Genomic DNA, 24,169 nt, shown 5'->3' with positions numbered 1-24,169 from the left:
TTGTAATGTTACTGTAGTGATAAAATATCTTTGTTTTCGCATTAAAATGTAGATTTATCGAATGTATGTTTCATCGCGATACGTGCAGTGGAAAACAAATGGGAGTCGTTAGAATGAGATCGGTATTTATCCATCAGGCGATACCACGTAAAAGAAAAAAATATTTTAAATAAAAAGTACAATTGTTTTTATATATTTTTTACTAAGGAGGTAGGTACCTACCTACATCATTACCGAGAGAAATAATAAGGAGCAGTTATTTTTTTATTTTGTTGAAGAGCAAAGCACTAGCACTAGCATTCATTAAAATTAAACTTATGTAAAGAAATAAAACAGAAGATAATACATTCCTAACGTAGATAAAGTCACATTCGTAATCTAGTCAACAATATCCGAAGTTGAAAGCAAACTGAAGTCCGGATCTTTATTGGCTTTCTATCTCTTTCAGAATAACTAAAAATGAGCATGCATTGCAAAAATACTGATCACATTTCTTTTGGTTAAGTTTTATAATAGAAAAGAAAAAAATATTTGTTTAAACAAAACTATAAAATATAACAGTAGCAAGGTCACTTTCCATAACAAAGATAGTCTTGTACAAATCTTATAATATATATATATAAATGAATCGCAAAATGTGTTGGTAAGCGCATAACTCGAGAACGGCTGAACCGATTCCGATAATTCTTTTTTTATTATATTCCTTGAAGTACGAGGATGGTTCTTATGTAGAGAAAACGTAAACATGTACCACGGGCGAAGCCGGGGCGGACCGCTAGTAATAGATAAAATTAAATTATAATATCTTCAATTAATTAAACAATGAAAACCTCTTAATTCATGAAACGTTGTAAGTAAATCGAAATAAAACAACGCGACCATCAACCTGCATAAATTCATAAACTTATAATTTCCACCAGTTTATTTGGCTCATTTGCATTTTGACGCATTCCACCAAAACTTGCATAATTGACTTAACTAAAACTTATTCTATGCTAACATTTAATTACCTCAGTTTTGCAGAAACTAAGTTCAATTGAAGTTATTCGAAACCGTAACTAATTCGAATAAGTATGATTGCTGAAAATTCTAGGAATATTGAGTTTCTTTGTAAGGATTCTTTCAAATTATGTGATTGTAACCTTTAGTGGTATTATTTTAAAGGTCATATTTGCATGACAGTATATTTATTTCATGTTCTATTTGATCATTACCCTGTTATTAATTAGATAGATGAGAGATGGATCTGTGTGTGTTTGTTCTTTTTTCACGGGAAAACTAATAAACAGTTTATTTATTTGCAGCGAATTAGTTTATATGTTTAGAACAACTCACAAATTCTAGAAATACTGGCTTTTGAATGCATCACATCTAGTCATTTAGAAAATAAACCGTGATGCTAATGATGCATTTTAGTATAATGTTTGTCTCCAATGTTTCATCGTTAGGGATCTTAGATGGTTAACCTTTTTTAATTTGCCTATTTCTTTCATTATCTTCCGATGAGACCGCTTTAGGCTACTTTCTAGACTCGATTATTGTCTACAGTCTACGTAAAGATCTTATTCCATACACCTTGGTAGTAAAAATCATCCGTAAAATACTATGACCTTTTTATTATTCATTAAGCAAAACATGTATTTGCAAATCGTACGAGTATTAATAAAAGAACTATCCTTTTGTTTGCCTAACTTCTATTTTTTATGTTATTTGATGGCCTGTAAATTGTAATATCTTTAATAATTATATCAAACTAGCAAACCCGGCGAACTCCGTTTCGCCACCAGAGACACCTTTTCTTTGCTATAAACCTCACGGAGCCCGAGACCTTTCCAACGAATGCAAAACCGTGGAAATCGGTTCGTGCTTTCTGGAGTTATAGCGTCAGGAAGGAAATCCCGACTTATTTTTATATTTAAAGTAAGTAGATTACCAAATTAAATCACCTTTGATTTTGACGGTAAGTTCAGCATTTATAATTAATTAATAAATACAGAGTGAGTTGTTGTTTCTTCATCTTTTTCTATAATTATATATTGATTATGTTACACGTGTAAGATATATAATCTTATAATTAACAAGCTTGATCTGGATACGCTCGAGTTGAACTGAGATAAAACATAATAAATATAAGTTATATTATCATCCAGAATTATATTAACGTATCAGGAATTATTTTATTTGGTTAGTTTATAAATAGTATTACTGTTTTCTTGTGTTACAAATATTATGAGAACACATAAAATTAGAACATTTAAAAATTAAATACTTTTTAACGGACGTTAAACGCGATTTATTCATTATATTACCACGGATTAAGTAATATAGTGAATAAGTCGCATTAATTCCTTTCGACAATCATTAATTTCTAGTTACTACTTTGTGTGTTTTAATAAATTTGCCATAGCCCGAAATATTTAATTTAATAATAGTCGGCGTCCGGCTTCGACCGTGGTCTTAGCATTCAGAGATCACGTACATTGAACGAATTTGTGAAATTGGTAAAATAGTTCCTAAGTATAGCGCGTTCAAACAAACAAACTCTTCTTCATCATTAAAAATAACATATGTCTCTATTTTCTCTATATATTTGTTCTATAATAATTGGAGCAAAGATACCAAAATAATAGATTAAACAACAACCGAATACATGAAGCCAAACCTGTTTCACATAATGATATGGGAAATGTAACTATAGGTACACTTCGTAATATTGGAAATATAAAATAAAATTATTTCGTATTTTTATACTGCGTGTTTTCGGGAAATGGAATAATAAGTAGTGGTTACTGGGAAAGCTATTTAAAATATATTTTCTTTGTTAAATTGTATCCCGAACCTATTGTTTTTCGGTTTATAAGTATTTAAAGACGATTATTTGTTTTATTTTATCAACTCAACAAGAACTTTTAAAACTTATGAGTGATCTTTTAAAATTATTTCGTTTCTCATTTTATAAATTTTGTATGTATGATGTATAAATAATAAAAAAAACAGAAACTAAATGAAATAAGTTGAACTTTGGTATTCATTCGAATCCCATAACAATAAAAAAATGCACACTACAATGATTATTTACAATACAAAAAAAAAACAAAATAAGGAAGCGATTCCCTTAATCCTGCAGGGAATGCCCCGGGTGTATATAAAAGGTAATAATATACTTACAAGGAAACAATATCGTGTTGTTTACCTATAAGTCAAAAACCACTATTACAATACTAATAAGTAATAACATAAGTCCAATTCTTTACAATATATATCGCTTACTAGCTGTGCTCCGCGGTTTTACCCGCAGTGCTCCGCTCCTGTCGGTCTTAGCGAGATGATATTATTATGTAGCCTTCCTCGATAAATGGGCTATCTAGCGCAGAAATAATTTTTCCAGTAGTTCCTGAGATTAGCGTGTTCAAACAAACAAAAAAAGAAACTCTTCAGCTTTATAATATTAAAATAATAAGTATACATATATCGCTTATTTTACAACAGCCCATTACAACCGCAAAGTACAAAAAACTAGCAGGTATTTATTATAAGCGTACACACTAATTACCCCTTTCACTTTGTACAGCTTCTTTCACTAATTTACTATTAATTTTCACACGGAAACTGTTATAGCGCGAAGTAATTACGGGCCACAGTGGAAGTTTAAAGTTTTTCAGCACCTCGTAACGTTTATGCTTCCAGTTAATGAGATATGGAATTGCTTTGAAAATAAAGTAGTTAGTTGTAGTATAGTTAGTGTAGTCGCTTATAGCTAATACTAGCTGCGCTTCGCGGTTTCACCCGCGTGGCTTCGCTCCTGTTTGTCTTAGCGTAAATATATAGCCTTTATAGCCTTTATAGCCTTCCTCGATAAATGGGCTTTCTAACACCGAAAGAATTTTTCAAATCCGACCAGTAGTTTCTGAGTAAACGCGTTCAAACAAACAAACTGTTGAAAAATTGTAACATTTGCTTCCAATTTAACGCATAACTTTTCCTTGGATTATAATCTATTCAAGTTAGTGAATTCTGCACTGAGTACAAAAATGTTTGTTTCGTCTGCGTCAGGAAAAATAATGTTGGTTACACTTTGTTACTTTGTATCCAATACGAAGCAAAGCCACAGATTAAATCTTGTTTCTAAAACGACACACAGCAAAGTAAACAAGTTTGTTTTCAGATCGTAAATTTACCTCATAAATAAGTTTAGCGCAGAAAGTTTAGAATTTTGATTCTTCTATCGAGTTATTTGGAGTTAGAAATCTAGAAACAGTTTTATAAGTCGGGCCAATTTATTATCGTCCAAAAACTAATTTATCTAGGAGTTTTCTGTTGTTTATGTTAAGAAAAAGTAAGATTTTATTGCAGAGTAGTTTTTACATTTATCGATAAACAACACAATGACGTCACTAAATTTTTTACGCCTGTTTTCTTATGTATAAATAAATAAATATTTCAGGACAATTTTCATACACGGCACAATCTGATCCCATACTAAGCTTTCGCTTGTGTTATGGAAACCAGATGGCTGATAAACATACATATTATATAATTTTTAAATAAATAATTATATAGATAATTAACACCCAGATACAGGGCAAACATCTATGTTCGTCACACAAATATTTGCCCCGGGTGGAAATCGAACCCACGACCTCTGGCTTAGAAGGCAGGGCCACTACCAACCAAGCCAACCCGTCAGTCAAATAAATTCACAATCTTTCCAAATCGTCAAATTAGTGGATTCTACTTAACTTGTTCTTTTGCAGCCGAGAGACTTAAGAGCCTCTCAAATATAATCTTGTCCGGATTACAAAATTAAGAAACGTTAAATATTTGATGGTACAAAATTTTATTTCGGGACCAGAATAATGAAGGCTCTTTAAATAATCATATTACTCCAATATTCAGTAGCTTAAAAGATTATTTATGTCTGTTCATTCAACTAAGATAAGGATACTGCTTTCCGAATCGGTGGTAAATGTTAAAAATATGTAATGACGTTTCAAAAGTGCTTCAAAAGAAATTTAATTGAATAAATAAATGTTTGAGTTTGAGTTTGATAAGATGTTTATGTACTATGTAAGCTAGAGGCTTGTACTGGCTCGGTTGAATCTTGAAAAAAAATTCCCATGTTCATCTATAATAATGTAGCTTTTTAATGATAAAATAATTTTAAAACGTTGGCGTAGTTTATAAAACCGCCACTTCAATACAGTGCGTGGTTAACACATGAGTGCAGAATCGAGACGTCCTGGTTCTAAGAAAATTTATCAGTGAAACAGATGATCATGCATCTGCCCCCTAGGGGACACGTGACTTCGATTTTGTAGTAGTTTTAAGTCAAACAATAACAAACAAACACATCTCTTTATAACATGATTGATACCGACTTCACCCGAGAGGCTCCGCTCCTGTTGGACTTAGCGTGATGTTAATATATGGCCTATAGCCTCGATGGATGGGCTATCTAAGACCAAATTAATTTTTCAAATCGGACCAGTAGTTCCTGAGAATAGCGCGTTTAAACAAACTCTTCAGCTTTATAATTTTAGTATAGATTTAAATGGTTAACTTACAGGAATATCATTGATGAAGAATGTCAGTTCTGACGGCGGGCGACCTGGACCAGATGTGCAGTTCGCTCGAAGCACATCACCTGGCATGTAGTAGTGCTGGCTTGTGTGTATCGTCGGTGATGAGGGTGGTAGCACTGGAAAATGGACTTAATGTAGAAGGTGATAAGGTATGTTATGCAATGTTTTGTACAATAAAATTCATTTTGAAAATTAATATTCATTATAAGTTTGCAATTGTAAGTTACCAAATATAATTAATACATATAAAATTTTCATAATTCAACACTAATCTTTAAAATTCATGGTTTCATCACATTTTTTATAATCTGCCATTAAATAAGGGCAGCAATTTATTGGCAGATTATAAAAAAATGTGATTCTTTGAATTTTGGTTCTTTATTTTAAAATGAAAACTAAACACATATAGCAAACTATTCGGGAAATATTAAAGTCAACTTTTCCAGTTTCAGGTGTGAAAGAAAGATCCATAAGTTTCGATACAACAATTGCAAACGACTCTAACTAGTTGCAGAATGTTCTAGATACTGAATCTGCCAATATTCCGAACAAGAATAAAAGTACATCATATCTACGTACATAATATAATATACTACGACTTACGAGTTTGATTTGCTACCAGTAATTGTTAAAGATATCAGCTTACAAATTCCATAAATCCGTCAGACCAATATTGATCTTCAGGACATGATGATAAAGATGATTTTAACTTACCAACAACATCCATAGTGTTGGAAACGATAGACGTGGCGAAGGAAGGCGCATCGGCTGTGACTTCACAACTGAAGTTGCCGGACAGACCGAAGCTAACCCTTGTTAGGACTACTTGACTCTGGTTCGATCTGGCCAACTGTGGACGAGATATATTCTATTAGTCTCCTCAATGTTCTGGTTGATTTATAGATGATATTGAGAGGATAAAACATTATATTCTACTTCTAGTAATTTGAAAATTGTTGTATGATTATCAGGTATTTAAACAAGACAATGCATATGATCAGTTTCCATAGAGAAGCATAGATGATGGCATGGTGACAAATGTTCAAGTATATTTTTTAAAATTTAGTTTGTATTGCTATATAAATACAAATATAACTAATAAATAAAAAGGTACATGAAAAAACTTTTTATTAAATTGCATGTTATTATCTAGACAATGTTTTAATTATTGGAACAGCTCGCAATTACCTTAGAGGCTATTAATAACTTATTCTAAGAAAACGCTATGAACCTTTAATTTTATTTTTACAGTAAATGAGTGCACTGATTAATAAGAGAATTCAATTTAATAAAAATGTGAGCCGTCATGGGACGCCTGGCAGATGTGAAACATCGTTCGGTTTACAAGTGAGCCTATAGATGTGTATAGCGTGGCGACCCGTCGCCATGGCAAGCGTCGCCACGTCAACAATTCGGTTTACAAGTGAGCCTATAGATGTTTCACATCAATATTAATACAACACAGATTTCATTAACATCCATAATTAATTACATACATTTTTATCAATCAATAATCAATCCAAATCTATAATCTCCAACACGTGTAACCCAAGAAAAATAATTTTGCACAGCCACAATAGCATGTAATCCCACGATTATTTTTGACAATCTGTATTTCCAATAAAAAGCTCCAATACCCGACCCCAAACCAGAGTTGTATAAAAATGGCGATTCTGCAATTTCAATTTGATCCTGACCATTACGAGTAGCAATAAAGGCCTAATAGCTGATTGAAAACTTCGACAATAGGCATCATTCATTACTGATCCATATTCAGGCTATAGGCTATCATATTCCAGGGTATTTTACGATGTAAGAGAACATGAAACAACACTTAATTGATAAATAACGACGGTAACTGTAGATCGTAATTCTGATACTTTCAACGAAGTATTTATAAGTATCTGCAATGTTGAGTCTCTGATTCGCTGGAGTTGGACATTCAATATTAGTTTGCTGCAATACTATTGAAGGACTATTCAACAAACTGGAACAAATTAGTTAAGTCTTTACAGTAAGTTTGTATAAAGTAACGTGATAGTATGAATTTATAGAATCATTTAATTGGAACACTATTTTTTTGTCCATGGAATGATTTTAACATCTATAGGAAATTATAAAATATGTTCTGTTTTATTAAAGGTTTAAATTGAAAAAAGGGTAAATAATTGTACGTTTGTAGATAAATAAAGCCTCCAATTCCTGGATACTATAGATAAATATGAGAATTCAAGAATCCAATTCATAATATAAAGATTATATTTTCATTAGCCACATCAACAATAAACACGTCTACATCAGAACAAAACTAATCCAACGCTAAGAAAACTGTAACTAGATAGAATAAAACACGAAACGTATTTTTGTACTTGGCCATTCAATCATTTTCCCGCCACGAAACAAAAGGAAAACCTTGAGTCCAATGGATTGCAGGCCACATTTTACCGTCCGTTGTATACCGGCTTAACCCGTTCAAGCTCAGCTGTACAATACAAAGGGGGAGCAAAATGACCCATCGTGTTATTATCGTGACTGCGAAATAAGAGGTAGATAAAGGGTTGAATTTATGAACATCTGGGTTGAGCGTTGTTATAAAAAGTTCTGGAATAGTCGATGGGAATAAAGAGCACGCGATATTCTAGACTGTTAAGATTCCTTTGATCTATAGTTTCTGTCTGTGAGGTTTTAATTGGATAGGAAATAGTCGGTGTTTATTGTGTCATGTAATGAATGAAGTTCTGTAGATAAAAGAGGACATAATGTTTTGCATAAGCGAGACAAAAATATTAGTGTGTGAAATAGATGCTTAATCACAACTATTAAGTAGCTTAAGCTGTTAAACACAATTACAATAGTTGTTTTCTTTAATATTTTCTGCACATTCTTGCTTTCAGCTCGGTTCATCTCAACTAAATATAGTATGGATGCGAGTAAAATCATATAAATCAGGAAGAACTTAACAACAAAGCTGTTAATGATAAACAATTGAAGGATTTCCTCTAATGCCCTCAATCACTTGTCCATTTGCAAATGAAGCCAGTCTCAACAGTGCCACGTATTAAGAAAATGAAATTTCAATTAATTGTGCTATCCTAAATGTCATTGCAACAATGGAGCTTAAAGATAACAATTACAGTGTATTATAGGATATACGAGAGGCAGAGGCTTTATACAGAGTTTGGTGTTTGTGAAACGATGAGGGGATTGGACATTTCCATAAGAAGTAATGTGGAATAGTTTAGTTTTGCATTTGTGATACCCTTGAGTTTGCTCTATACTGTACTCTGTAACTTAGCCGAACGGGGCAATTGTAAACATAGTTCGTTTTAATTTGTTACTTCAAATCTTCATTGTTATACACAGATGATTCAAATGGATTAAATTTACTTCTAAATGTGTAAGAAGTTTATTAAATTACAATGATTGCATCGATTTTACCAACGTTATAAATTTCCTAACAAGTACATAAACAGTTTCAATAAGTAATTTCAATTTTGAACTAGTTTATGATAAAGGGTATGTTTGATAAAATGATACAAGTATACTTTAAGCCTAAAGGTAACACTTTAGAAAATAACCAAAATATGCCCGATTTAAGATGACATATGAAAGTAAAATACATTAAATACAATAGCGCCCACGCTTATCCCTTGTACCACACCCGAAGGCTGGTCTAGGAATTTAATTAATCCAAAAGGGAAGCGTAAATAAATATTGTTGATAACGTGAGAAATATTCAAGTTACATTTGTTTTCTGATTTTAATTTGTTCATCATTTTAGAGAGCTCTGAATATTTTAATATCGTGAAAGGACTGGATTTCAGATAAAGGAAATTTCAAATTTACGTAATATGATTTTAATCGACTTTCATCTATACAAATTAATTTGAGTCATTCATTTCTATGTTGTTTTCTTTCTCATTTGCACCTTCAAAAATAATATTATAAAAATAATATTTTTCAGTGCCTTTGTTTTTGGTTGTTCTGGCCGATAATAATGTATTATTGGTCATTATAATTGTTGGAATAAATTGGTGGTAAAAATTAATCTGATGTAGCAGTTTATTCAATACCTATCGAGAAATTCCAAAACCAAAAGTTACATTTTAAAAGAGCAACCCTAACAGTTTTTTGTCGTTCAACTCCGAAGAAACTGCTTCCTTACCTAACAATGGACCAGTTAAAGTAATTCGATTAAGAATAGCTTCTATAAAACTAGTCGAATTTTGAGATAAGGAATTTGAGCCAATTGAGTGTTGAGATCAAAGACCTAAATTTTAACACTAATGGTCGAATCGGTAAATTTCGAACAATATACAACCTATTTACACACATCTACAATAACACGCACCAACAAACAAGACTAGTAAATCGTTTCTCACAAATACGAAGTTCTAAAAATGGGAATGTGAAGATCTCAAACATCAAATATGTCCTCTATTCGTATATTTGAAGCATTTGGAAATATCTAAGGACCGGTGAACCTAATCTCTAGGGATCCAAATTTCAGGCCTGGCGTGCCAGTGAAACGCAATTTATAGGTGAATGTGGTCATTTTATTTATAGTTCTTTTGGAATCTTGCTAATGTCAATATTGTGGGTGTGATAAGTTATCCTTTAGTTTTATTTTTCGAGATGAGCTACGATTTGAACGTTGTGACAGTTGCGTAAAACTATACAACCGATTTTAAGAAATTTGTGCATAAACAACCCGAAATTATACCAGATACTGTGTACTTATATTGATATGAATTGGTAAGATAAATGTGCACATTGTTTTCTTTAGTAAAATCTTTAGTTTACACCAGAACCAGTACTTAAAATTTATAATAGTAAACCACTCTATACGCTGCACAAAACACTGGTCTTTTCCTACCTAGGTATATAAAACATAGAAGTTTCTTTTTTTATTGCAAAAGCATTACATATTTTTTTGCTCTTCTTATTCTTTTTTCTTGTTCTTTATCAACTGTAATGATTACGGGATAACCACAATACCGAGAGAATAGAAACTGTACACAATTCTTAGTTTTCTTTATAATAATATTATACATATTTTAGTATAATTTCGCTATAATTAATTCACGACGCCTTGGTGACGTTTAATCTCACGGATTCCATTATCCACTGAAGGTAGGTGCGTCTATTTTAACGATGACATAATTTCAAGCTTATAATTACTATTATGAACAGATTTAGCGATTAAAATCTAGGATAAAATAATTTATTTTTGTTTATATTAATATCATTGTAATATTAATTCTTTGCTCAAATAAACTTTTTATAATGGATCAAATATAAATAGAACAACGCAAGAAGCGTCAAGTTATAAATGATGATGATGACGAAAAAAAAATCTATAACCGAAATTGTTTCATCCTATAAAAAGTTATACCAAAATAGTTGAAGTGAGAACTTCCTCCTTTTTTGAAGTCGGCTTATACTATAAGTTCAAATGAAAATACTGAGTGAGAGAGAATCCCCTTAGAAGTTCGTAAGATAAGCTTCTTAGTATGCCTGCTCAAAAATAGCTGTTGCTCGCGAAATGGTACAGCCAATACGGGAACTAAGAATTGTAAACTTTAAATCTAATCTATTCCTTTTCCAAAGTTAATTTCAATCTTTCCAGTGTTTGCGTAAAATTCAATATTATTTATCAATATCTAATAAGTTTCTGAATTTATCTGAAAATCTATAGAAATACTCATCTTTGTAAAAAATGATTGTTAGATACCGATGTCACTATACTAGAGGTTCTTGGCTAGAGAAAAACTTTAGAAGGTTTCTACTTGTGCAGGTATCACCTAAAAACTACTTGAATGCAGTTTTCACCAATATATTACTAGTGATCTAACCTTAATAGGCTCCAAACACAAGAAAGAGAGTATTTTAAACTTAGCAAAGAAATCTTTAAACTCCGCGAAGTCGGGATAAAAGGTAGATAAAAAATCTTACAAGAAAAAACACGACTAAGATTATAAGTTTATATTCTGAAAGTGTCGCAACTCGTTTATAGAGGCCCCTATCCAGGTCGCCTTTGAAACTTAATTTCACTACGGATTACTTTTTCTTTTAATATTAACATGGACGTTTATGCTATCCGAGAAATATTTAATAAGGCCAGTTTAATCTTTATGATTTTAAGCGAAAAGTTGTAGAACAATCTTAATAAATATTAGTAGAATAGTTAATTACGATTTATGATAGACGTGTACATGATGGGGTCAGTAAAAAATGTTTTAGATAAGTAAATATAATATTTTGATCTGGGCTCTTTATAAACACTATTGAATCGATTTAAATAAAACTTGATTGGTATATACCATGATATATAAACGCAGTTTAATTTCCCGTGTGGAAAAATTAACCGTGTGGAAAACAGAGATATAGGTCGAAAATTACAGAGCTAAATTACATTATAGGTGGACTAGCGGCATCACTTTCTCCAATTAGAAATCATATCTACTGCTATAAGAAATCATAGTTACCCTGGTCATCATAATAAATAAATAATAAATAAATAAAATAAATAAAACCTTTATTTGTCTCTCTCACAAGGGTTAAAAATGACAATTAATGAAAAATACATATAATATATTAGGCAACCTTATGAGAGCTGGTGCCCGAAGTGGGTTCTGTAGAACCTGTGGTACGGGTCACCAGGCCCCACTTAGTATATCCAAAATACAATGTAGCAGTCGTATGGATAGAATTTGCAGAATTTGCAGCAAGCTTGTGGATAAAACAAAAGAAACAGTAAAATAGTATTCAAATAAAATAACTATAATAGTAAATCGTGGTAGAAAAATACTGCTCTGTGCAATATTGATGTCCTATTAATAGTTAAAAATGGACAAACATGTCATCCAAGATAATAAAGGACAACTGATATTCTATTAATAGTAATTATTATTGTAGTAATGGACAAACTTACATCAACATTGATTCCAGCGAACGGAAAGATCTTGGTAGCCGGTGTCTCGGTAGGGGAGTATCTATAGAACTCATGCCTCCCTCTATACCACTTGACGGAGTACAGAGGCGCGTCTGTCAGCTCGTAGTTGCATGCGAGCGTGACGTCAGACCCTCGCTGGACCACGGGTGGTGATATTCGGAGTTCTGTTGCGCGGAGACCTCCTATACCTGAAGAGAACAGCTTGTTAATACGAATATAAACTTAATATAGAGCAATAATAGATAGCTACTTAAATTATAAAAAGAGAGAAGGAAATATACTTAAGGCCTTTACAGAAGGTACTGACAAAATTTCAACGAATTTGTCAAATGCTTTACAAGTTGACTATTAATTAAAATACCTACTTATACAGATCTCTTTGTTACAAAGTATTTTTCAATATTTCAACCTAGCTAAGTAATGTAAGGAGAACGTTAACTGCAAAAAATATATTTTTAAAATATTAATTACAAATACTTCGCGATTTTAGTGGTGAACCATTTTACAATCTATCTATAGGTATTCAGTGGTATTTCTGCGAACAACCAAACCTACAACATTTTACCCTTATCACAGTAATACTATAGCATTATTACTTCCGAAGTGCAGGAAGTAATTTACTTCATCCCACTACTTTATTATTATTTTGTATCAAACTCCAGGAAACGAGCCTGCTTTAATGGGGACCTTTGACAGAATTAAGATGGATATAATTATAATGCGATTAAACAAGTGGGCGGTTTATTTGTGTTTGATGTTATTTGAACTTTGAGTTAAGCTAATATTTTATAAGGTGTTTATAGTAAACTATTGTAAAATAAACTTTATAATATATTGTAAATTGTAAATATTGATACATAAGTCACAGTCTGTTTGACAGATTTAATAAGCGACTAGCTTCCGCCCACGACTTTGTACGTGCATCCCCGTTTTTCCCCGTTCCCGCAAGAATTTCGGGAAATCCTTTCTTAGCGGATACCTACGTCCTAACATCTACCTGCATGCCAAATTTCAGCCCGATACGTCCAGTGGTTTGGGCTGTGCGTTGATAGAACACTATATCAGTCACCTTTGAGTTTTATACAGGGTGTCCCACTTTCGGTATACTAAGCGCAAAGGGACTTGTAGTTTTGCATACGCTGAGTACGTAAAAAATAATTATAAAATTCCAGACGCATTTTTTTTTAAATAGAGGAATTCTTAAAATTCCACGTGTACACCCCCAACAAGCAAACCGCCCAACTTTGCCACCCGCATGTGAGCTATCGTTTAAGATTATGTTTTCATAGACAAAATACTCACATTAGCGAAGCGGTATATGCCGGCTGCGCGAAGCTAGAGACGAATACATGGATTTTAAGGAAAAATTTAGCAAAAAATTTTTCGCGTAATTTTGTTATTTAAGTATTTTTTATGTGATCAGTGTATGCAAAACTACAAGTCCCTTCGCGCTTAGTATACCGAAAGCGGGACACCCTGTATATATAGATTTATTAATAATTTTTCTAAATATATTCTTGTGTTAAATCAAAGAGAAGTATATAAGTAATAATATGTATAATTGTATGCATATCCATATACTTATACATATAATAAGACACTCAATACTAAATTAAGTACTTATATTCACGATACAATATTACACACCTTTATAATATATGTATATTAGTAATCACTGCAAAAATTGCTGTGTTGCAATAAGGCCGCCTTTTGTGCAAAATTTCTCACTTGAAATAACTTTATATTATAAGAATAGTATTAGTAGGATATACTATTATAATAATAATAAATAAGTCGAACCTGCACCATTCGACATCAGCCACTAAGCACTGCACCATTTTAATTGTCAAGAGCAACGTCAAATCAACGGAATACGAATGCTATCAAAGAGAAGCTTTTAGTCAATAAAGGACAGCTTTCATGTAGAAGAAATGAGAAGCGAACTCAATGTAAATGTAGGTACTAGGTTAGTGCATAGAACGAGCAAAGGATTTAAAATCTTATTCCTTTGGTATACGGAATAATGTCCGTTGGCATGTTAGTAATTATTTGTGAATGAGAACTATTGAATGAATAAAATTTAAGTATTTTTATTTCCAAAGTAATAGAAAATAGGGTAAAAATAACACCAATGTAGTTGGCAGAATTTTGACAGTACGTTTTCTAATAGATGGATGTTATTATTTAAGGAACCTTTTAGTCTCTAATATTTTTAATGAGAAATTGAAGTTGTTGTGAAATAACCGATTAATAAAAATGTGTAAGTAATATAAAGGAACGTTCAAACTCAAAAGAAAAACACACGCGAGTTAACCAAAACCGCTTCAAGCACTCTGTAGTCACATTAACAAGTCAAAGGTTTAAAATAACTGCAGTAACTACATTTACAGCGTATTAGATATTTTGACCAATTTCAAAAAAGTGTAAATAATTTCGATTCTAACTCGTTTGGTGTTCTATTTTTATTTCGTTTTTTTCGCATTTTTTTCTTAGATATTATATAATATATCTATAGCTATAGAGCCAGCTCAGAGATAAATGGTCGCCATTAGCTTGTTAGTCCAGGAGGAATCGGCGCATGAGTACCGAAAACTATTCCACCTCAATTTTTTTACGTGATCCTCTTCAAATTGCCCTACTGATGATATAAATGCATGTTGCCATGGGGCAACCCGGTGCCATATTGCTTAAACCGAAATTGTTTAAACAATTGCAAGGAATTGTTATTTTTCAACCGGACAAATTTTTTTTATATTTTTTATCGAAATACCAATAAAAAAGGTCCAATTACTTTTCACGATAAAGTTAATATTTTCAAAGATATGAATTTTTTAAGGTTTGAAAAATCTCAAATTTGGGTACTTTCGACCCATGAAAAATATATTTAAAAAAAAAATAATATATAAGTAATATTTTTTTTTCAATTCTCTATACAATAGTTAATAATATTGTTAATAGAGATTTAAGAAAATTTCATTGTTTATATCTGTTTTTTACCTTTATTATATTTGTTTTTTACCATTCCCAACTAATCTTAAAAAACCGTGTAATTGTAAGAAAGCCTGTAAAACCAAAGCTTGTTATTGTAAAAAAAATAATATAAGTTGCATACTTCTATGTGGTTGTGATTCAGAAGACTGTAAGAATATAATATATAAAAATAATATTGATAATAAATAAATACTTATTTTTAAATCTTGTTTTATTATTTCATACTTCTCCATCTATAACTTTCGTTTGAAGAAGTTATTCAATGTAATTAATAAGGTAAAAGACCTAGTTATTGACACTTTAAATTTTATTTTAGTTAAAAAAAAAACAAATCAATTCTAATAAATTAATAAATATAATTTTTGAATTAAAAATTTTAAGATCTTTGGTTTTTTGAGAACATTTCATTCTTTTAATTAAAATCAAATTGCGAGTGTCAAACAACTAGGCCAGTGTCAATAACTGGGTCTTTTACCTTACTTGCTGTTTCAATAACAAAAAAGTAATATAAACTGACAAAAAAGTAATTTTAATTACATGTTTCAATTTATGCTTAAATAACTTTAAAAAAATTGATTTCAGAAAAAAATATATAAGAAACAAATTGTAGACAATTTAATTATTAATAAGATTGCTCTCTTTAGAAATCTTGATAAAGTTGATAGTTTTTAAGATAAATGATAAATAATGATTCAAGACACAGAGAGGCCGATGCAGCGCATGAGTAAGAGAGAGACGGCGATACTTAAAGGTAAGCGGCGCGTACTTGTGAGCGCGCGAAGTTAACAATTAAAAAACAGATATAAACAATGAAATTTTCTTAAATCTCTATTAACAATATTATTAACTATTGTATAGAGAATTGAAAAAAAAATATTACTTATATATTATTTTTTTTTTAAATATATTTTTCATGGGTCGAAAGTACCCAAATTTGAGATTTTTCAAACCTTAAAAAATTCATATCTTTGAAAATATTAACTTTATCGTGAAAAGTAATTGGACCTTTTTTATTGGTATTTCGATAAAAAATATAAAAAAAATTTGTCCGGTTGAAAAATAACAATTCCTTGCAATTGTTTAAACAATTTCGGTTTAAACAATATGGCACCGGGTTGCCCCATGGCAACATGCATTTATATCATCAGTAGGGCAATTTGAAGAGGATCACGTAAAAAAATTGAGGTGGAATAGTTTTCGGTACTCATGCGCCGATTCCTCCTGGACTATGTAGATCTTTTTAAAATAAATTAAGTTAATTTGTAGAACCTTGTTTTGTTTCCAGTTTATATAAAATCGATATACTCATGCACTTCTACCAATAAATGCCACAAAAAACGCTATAATTATATTATACACGAAATAAAATTCAAATGCATGTTAAAATTCTAACACGCTCAAAACCTTATTAAAACAAAACCTTTGCACAAACCCCTTCAAGAAAATTAACTAGAAGAACCCAAATGGGTATAACAGTTTCAACTTTAAAAGGTCCCTTGTAAAAATAACATTCCCTATATTTTGTAGAGTCTGCTTTGTGGTAACCAGACGGTTAAGCTTATATTTTCTTTGCCCGAGGTTAACTTTGAATGTATGCTATTGTAATGCTTGTAATATTTAGATTAAATTTTATAACGTAAAAAGTCTTAAATATGATACGAATTAGGAATTTAAAATTTCATTAATCATTTCATTTTATCAAAAAGCTTCGCAAGGACAATAATTAATGTTTCAATATAGCAAAGTATATCCGGCTTGTTAAAACAGTTAAACCAATATGAAGAAATTTACTAATCGATAAGAATTTGGAGAACATAATATCTTGAAAACAAACACTAACACGAAGGGAGTAAAATACATAGTGGAAATTAATATCAGGGAAGCCAGTAAATAACAAGGGTGAAGTCGCGGGAATAAACCTAGTTATAGAAAAAGCTACATTCCAAGTGTTCTCGGTAAAAGCTTTAAATAAGAACTGAAATGTAGTTGAAACTAACTGTAAACATACTTCAATTGGCTTCGTTGCAAGAATCATTTGTATCTACAACTAGCTATAAAATAATTGCTCGTATTTTTCCAACTTCTTTTTCCAGAAATTTCTTGAACGTGAGCATCATGTTTGAAATTTATTATTTCATACTTAGAAAACAATTAGTAGAAACATCAATAGCTAGCGCATGTAATTACTTCTACAGCGTCTAATTTCCAGATGTTAGACAAGATATTATATTGCATATGATTTAAGAGCATATAAATTACTTTTTAGCGTCTCCGTCCTTTAAAGGACATTTGCAAGATACCTTGTTAAACTTCATTACACATTAATAACTAAACCAAAGAGGCATTCAGAGATAAGAGATATCAAAATCCCTAGTTTTACGGCCAAAAATATCGTTTCATAATTGAAGATATAAAATATACCTTTTAAGACCGTTAAATAGAGAATGGCTCAAGGGGCGGTACCTTAATTACAAACGCAAGAAAAACGAAAACTATGCTAGCACCTAATGATTCCTGCCAAGCTTTTCTGAGAACGTAGTAATTGTTCCCATTCGAGTATTCTTTTGAATGTAAGAAGTTTGCGTGAGTAATATTAGGTATGTTAACTAAAACCTTAGAATGAGAGTTTTCTGTACCCAATGTCGAATATTCCTGGGATATCTATAAGTCAGTATATATCCATGCAAATTGAGAGAATAGCGATACTTCTGTATAGGTTAGAGAGAAACATAATATTATCTGAATGAGTTCGAGTAATATTTGCACTGTTGAATTACAAAATAATAAAAATATTTGATCTGTGATAACTTAAGTATGCAATTGAGAATAATAAAGATCTAAAAAAATCCTGACCTTTCTACTATAAGTTGACTAAGTAGTTTTAGTTAACTACATATATAATATCATCTTTATTGAATGATGTTCTGCCCTACTCATTGAAACAGTGGCTCCCCCAAATAAATAAAACTTATATTATCTTCATTTCTAGTTACCCAATAAATTCTTCTCAAAGTCAAATCTGCCTTCGCAATAAAAAGCCTATTGATTTTTATACAAGACATTACGGCACTTTTATCTTCAGCACATAAAGCCGACGCTGCTATGCAGATAAAGCCGAAAATCGCGTGTCTCGATCGTTAGTGTCGTTATCTAGCTACAACCGAGCTGTAACAGTCGAACTTATTGGTTACGCACGCAAAACACGGCCATAAATACAATTTGGATAGTTCCGATACTATTGATAGCTTGCTGAGATATATTATGTTATATATTTTACTAGCGACCCGCCCCGGCTTCGCACGGGTGCAATGGCGGCCGGCCGGTACCGCCGCAAACGCTACGTCCCGCAATTTTTTAATCTGTAATATCTTCGAAAATATTCACTTAAATCATACTGTGTAAAGGGTCATATAGATCTATATTAAATGAACAATGTATTCAAGGTATTTAATTGGTTAAGGATTAATGCTGTATTGGTTAAAATCGCATCGAAAATTAGCCATTATTTGTCGTAAAAAGTAAATGACAAAAAAAAGTTATTGTGGGTTATCCATAAGAGATAGACATATACCATCGCGGACTTTTCTGTAGACCTTTTCAATGTGTATAATACTTAGTACATTATTTTGATAAAACTCGTAGGGTTCAGCCTGCGTTTGCAATTTAAGCGGAAAAAATGTAATTTTTTACGACATCACATTAGAAACCTCAAAAATAACAGTATTTCTCCACTATTTAATGGATGTTATTATACATATAAACCTTTCTCTTGAATCACTCTATCTATTAAAAAAAACCGCATCAAAATCCGTTGCGTAGTTTCAAAGATTTAAGCGTACAAAGGGACATAGGGACATAGGGACAGGGAAAGCGACTTTGTTTTATACTATGTAGTGATATCACTCGGCGTTTATTGCGTTGAATGGCGAGATTATTTCAAATATTTTCGCGATAACGCTGTAATTAACGTATCATTTTGTAGAATAAATGTATGATAATTGATAATCAACATGTAGATTATTTTGGAAATATTCAGTAAATATATTCAGTTTGAAACAAAACTATCGAGTCAATTGTATTTGTAAAGGCAAATACGGCAAGTTCAAGCACAGGGAATAGTTGAGAAGTTAGGAGGCCATCTTCCGGCTTCATCATTAAGACAAATTTCGTACGAATATTCCATTGTATTGTTACCTGTGTGCTAAATTATCTGTTTCACATTAAAATTACAAAATTATAGACTCTTTTTATAAGGTCCACAATTAGTAAAAATATACTAACATTAAATTAAATTTTCATCATCTAAATCTAAATTTAGCAACCACAGGGATCAAAAAATATAACCAATACTTTCAGCCCTATCATCACTACATAGTATAAAACAAAGTCGCTTTCTCTGTCCCTATGTATGCTTAAATCTTTAAAACTACGCAACGGATTTTGATGCGGTTTTTTTTTTAATAGAACGAGTGATTCAGGAGGGAGGTTTTAGTATATAATTTATTAGGTGTAAGACAAAGCGGGCGAAGCGGCGGGCGGTAAGCTAGTAATTATTAAATTAAAGATACCTCAAAGAATAAATATTTGACTTCCGTTCTTTCAAGATATAAAATAACGTTATAATAATAATTTTTATTTCGCTCTTATTACCTACTCGTTTTGTTACTGCTGAAGAAATTGAATAAACTCGAAAGAAAGAAATAGTGTATCTGTAATTTTACCTCCTTTTAATTATCTATTCTGTGGTTGTTTTTCTTCAAGACAAAAGACACAGAATTTTACAGAAACAGCAACTTCTCATAATTATTCATCTTTTCTTTTTGTAACATTTCTATTAATATCAAGAGGAGCAAATAATTTTACATTTAATCAGGAATAAAGTTCAGGGATATTATTTTATATTTGTTAGGCAATAAGGATCAAATTTGAATGCATTACGATTGATAGTATTCAGTTTCCTTGAGTTCTCGAACTTTCTAGAAACTTACCAACAAGTTCGAGGCTTGCTATGGCCATATAGTGGTGTAGCGTATGTGCGTATGAAAATTATTTATATTACTTAAGAAATAAGGATCAGAATTGTATACGTTACATAATTCAGATCAATTAGCAGAAGGAGTAGCACATGATGAGAAGTTTTTAGCACCTTTTTACTATTTTATTGTTTCTCCATACAGTTATTACAAGAGGCTACTGTTATTACAGACTTTATTTCTGTGTACAGAGTATTTTATTCATTCATTCATTAATTCATTTAAGAGGTTAACTGTAAATTAATTATTACTAAGAGATAGAAATTTTATTGACCTATAGTGTTAAAATATTCATTTCGTCTGCAATTAGTATCCTTCAGTTCTAGAAGCTTCTAGAAACTTACCAACAACATCCAGTCTTGCTGTGGCCATATAATGAGGAAACGTGTGTGCGTTCTGTATTACTTCGCAGCTGTAGTTACCACTGAGATTGGGCGTTACTCTTATTAACACTACGTGGGTTTCGTTTGAATTTAACCTCTGAAACAATAGAAATATGGTTGAGAATCTTCTTGGGTTATTGGAAATGTATTTATAAGATTCTTCTCTGTTGCAGTGTCCGAAGTAAAGAAGTTATTGACAACGATCTTTTTGCATTCAAATATCAGCCAAATAGGTTCTGTTCTAATAAGCAACTAGCAAGCCATCGTTCGACATGCTTTGACCTTAGCTGTATACTTTGTATGTTGCATTTTAAATTATAACAAACTAGCTTTCCGCCCGCGGCTTCACCCGCGTTTTCAAAGAAAAACCCGTTCCCGTAGGATTTCCGGGATAAAACCTATCCTATGTCCTTTCTCGGGTATCAAAATATCTCTATACCAAATTTCATGCAAATTGGTTCAGTAGTTAAGGCGTGATTGAGTAACAGACAGACAGACAGAGTTACTTTCGCATATTTTATAATATTAGTATGGATGATATTAATCCATTTAAATATAATGTTTTTATTTACATTATATTTTTTGATATAACCTTTTATTGTTTGCTACAACTCAAATAACAAAACAATCTACTTCAGTTCCATTTCAATTAGTAATAAAATCAAATATTAAATTTTATAATCCACAACCAGCACATTTATCTATATTTTAAACATTAACTCCCAATTGAGGTGGCTTGTTTTGTTTAAAACTATGGACACGTATTCAAAGGCACTTACATCAACCTTTATCCCATTCACAGGTAGCACTCGAGTCGTAGGCGATTCAAGGGGCGAGTATCTGTAGAACTCTTGCGATCCCCTGTACCACTTAACCGAATAGATTTCACTCTCGTGTAGACGATACAAGCAGGCCATAGTAACGTTCCTTCCTCTCTGAACGACGCGAGGCGTGATGTGGAGTTCCGTGGTACGGAGGCCGCCAGCTTCTGTGGACAAAGAGATTTTTGGTATAGCTGAATTAGGAGTTCGTAATTGGCTATGTTCTAAAGTTTTTAGGTTTTGCAAAGTTCAGACGGATATAGTGTGCCTACGCCTAGGGCCTGGGATTTTGATGAGTCAAATAAATTGATTTTATTTTGTGGGTAGGTACCTAGTTATCAAGGACGTATCAGGACATAAACAAGATTTACTAATACTGGGACAATTTAATGTTTTTTATATTTAAATAAAGTAGGTCGTAGTATTTCATGGTAACTATTTTGTATCTACTTATATCAAATGGAATAAATTTATTTGGTCATATACTTGAAATTTTATTAAAATGACTAGTCTCATTGTAAACTGAAATATATTTAAGACCATTAAAACTCCGGAACAAAGAAATTATTCAACATAAGATACACAAAGTTGTCCACTATAAACTTCATGACGATAAAACTAAAACGGGCATATAACAAAGTTTCCAGTTACGCAACGCGAGAGCGGATAAGCGGCCATTTTGATAACTAACAATAAAATTCCCCATGTTTGACATTTCAAATAAACTGAAAAAACCTTCCGAGGTTAGACATTTGGCAGAGTGGAATCCAGAGTTTCTGCTACTTGGAAACTTTGTCTCCAATATATTGGTATGATGCCAATGTATCGATATAAAATTATTTTTGCAACTCCAAAGTTATTTGGGTCGCAACTTTGAGCATTTGCGAACTTCGCCGATCCGAATGTAAATAATGATTTGCGAAATTTCTGTTAAAAATTTATTAGAATTACGCTGCAGTGAGTGGCTATAATTTTATGCAAGTACTTTAAAAGCAAAGCAAGGTATTTTGATGTTTAAAATTCGTTGAAATATGTAGGAAAAACAACAGTTACGTAAACAATCAATATCATGTTGTTTTATTAATGACTAGCCAACCGGGCGAACTCCGTTTCGCCACCAGAGACACCTTTTCTTTGCTATAAACCTCACGGAGCCCGGGACCTTTCCAACGAATGCAAAACCGTGGAAATCGGTTCGTGCATTCTGGAGTTATAGCGTCAGGAAGGAAAACCCGACTTATTTTTATATATTATGTAGTAGATTTAGTGTGTTGTGACTTGTGTCTCATGCGAGGTACCTATAGCAAAAATAAATAATACACCATTCCTGAATAATTAAAACCAAACTAACAACGATATTAATCAATTTATAAGTAAATATTATAATGGTCGTATTGTATTTTAACACGAATATTATACATAGATTTGACCCATTTTCCTCCATTTAGATAAAAATCAAAGAGGTCAACAGATAACTCCATACAATGTTATCTCAAAAAATCTCATTAATCCCTAAAAATTAAAACCTCTCGATTCTCATCACAAACGAATTTATTGATATAACAAAAGAGGCGTTTTCAAAGGGGTTTGCTTTTCCTTGGAAAATCTCTGCGTACCCACTTCCACTAATTAATTTTTATACGAATCTTGTTAAAGTTCGATTTTTGATGAAATGTGGGTATATTGATGGGAACGGTTTTGCGGAATAGGATTAAATATTTTTTATTTCCCTTTAACAGTCCATTTATTCAATAACAATTAGTAAAATACTAGTATTTCACTCGGTTCTACCTGGATCGATCAAAACAAAGAAACAAGAACATGGCTAATAATTAAGTGAAATATACTTTGTCTTTTCTTTATATTTATTTACTATATTAAAAGTTTATCAGGTACAACCTTCCTTCTAAATACATACATGTTTCTGTTGATATAATGCAAACAATTTTAAACATCTATTTCGTGTTTCGACTATTCTCTGGTTTCGAGCCCCTGACTTTTTATCAAAATCCGAGGTCCTTACCACTGAGCTATCCCTACTCTCCGAGATATATTACGGTGTATTACGAGATATATTATATAGTACTGTTGTACTCATTCCAAATGTACATTATACTAAAAGTGCATCAGGATACGATCGATTTAGTATAATATTACCAATTGGACCTTCCGTTGTAATGTTCCAGTTACTGCAAACAAAGCATTTATCATTGATAGCTAGATTTCTTGAGCCTTCTACTATAAATGCAAAAGTTAGTCGAATGGATATATGTTACTCTTTTATATTCTTGCGTTATAATGCTGATCGGTTCTGTATGAGCTTTAGAATATCATCCATTGGTATTTTTAGCACTTGTAGTAACTATTAATTATTATTAATCTGTGCTTGTACTCGAGTAAAATA

The 24,169-nt window shown here is 31.7% G+C and overlaps 1 protein-coding gene across 1 annotated transcript in view; it reads right to left on the bottom strand.

Annotated features, from left to right (window-relative positions):
- Window positions 1-24,169, bottom strand: part of LOC149488631 (uncharacterized) — a 62,941-nt gene that overhangs the window by 5,494 nt on the left and 33,278 nt on the right. Inside the window, exons 2-6 of the mRNA XM_089695153.1 lie at window positions 21,724-21,932; window positions 20,906-21,041; window positions 12,517-12,725; window positions 6,297-6,432; window positions 5,565-5,698 (exon numbers count right to left, since the gene is read on the bottom strand). Of these exons, the coding sequence (XP_089551279.1) occupies window positions 5,565-5,698; window positions 6,297-6,432; window positions 12,517-12,725; window positions 20,906-21,041; window positions 21,724-21,932 (824 nt within the window). The remainder of the gene's footprint in view (window positions 1-5,564; window positions 5,699-6,296; window positions 6,433-12,516; window positions 12,726-20,905; window positions 21,042-21,723; window positions 21,933-24,169) is intronic.

Source organism: Colias philodice, chromosome 5 (assembly GCF_061535455.1).
Source record: "Colias philodice isolate Cphi_HAF_F1 chromosome 5, ilColPhil1 Martin Lab GWU primary, whole genome shotgun sequence".
NCBI lineage: Eukaryota > Metazoa > Arthropoda > Insecta > Lepidoptera > Pieridae > Colias > Colias philodice.
Note: the sequence above shows the minus strand (reverse complement) of the source record. Positions and strands in the feature narration are given on the sequence as shown.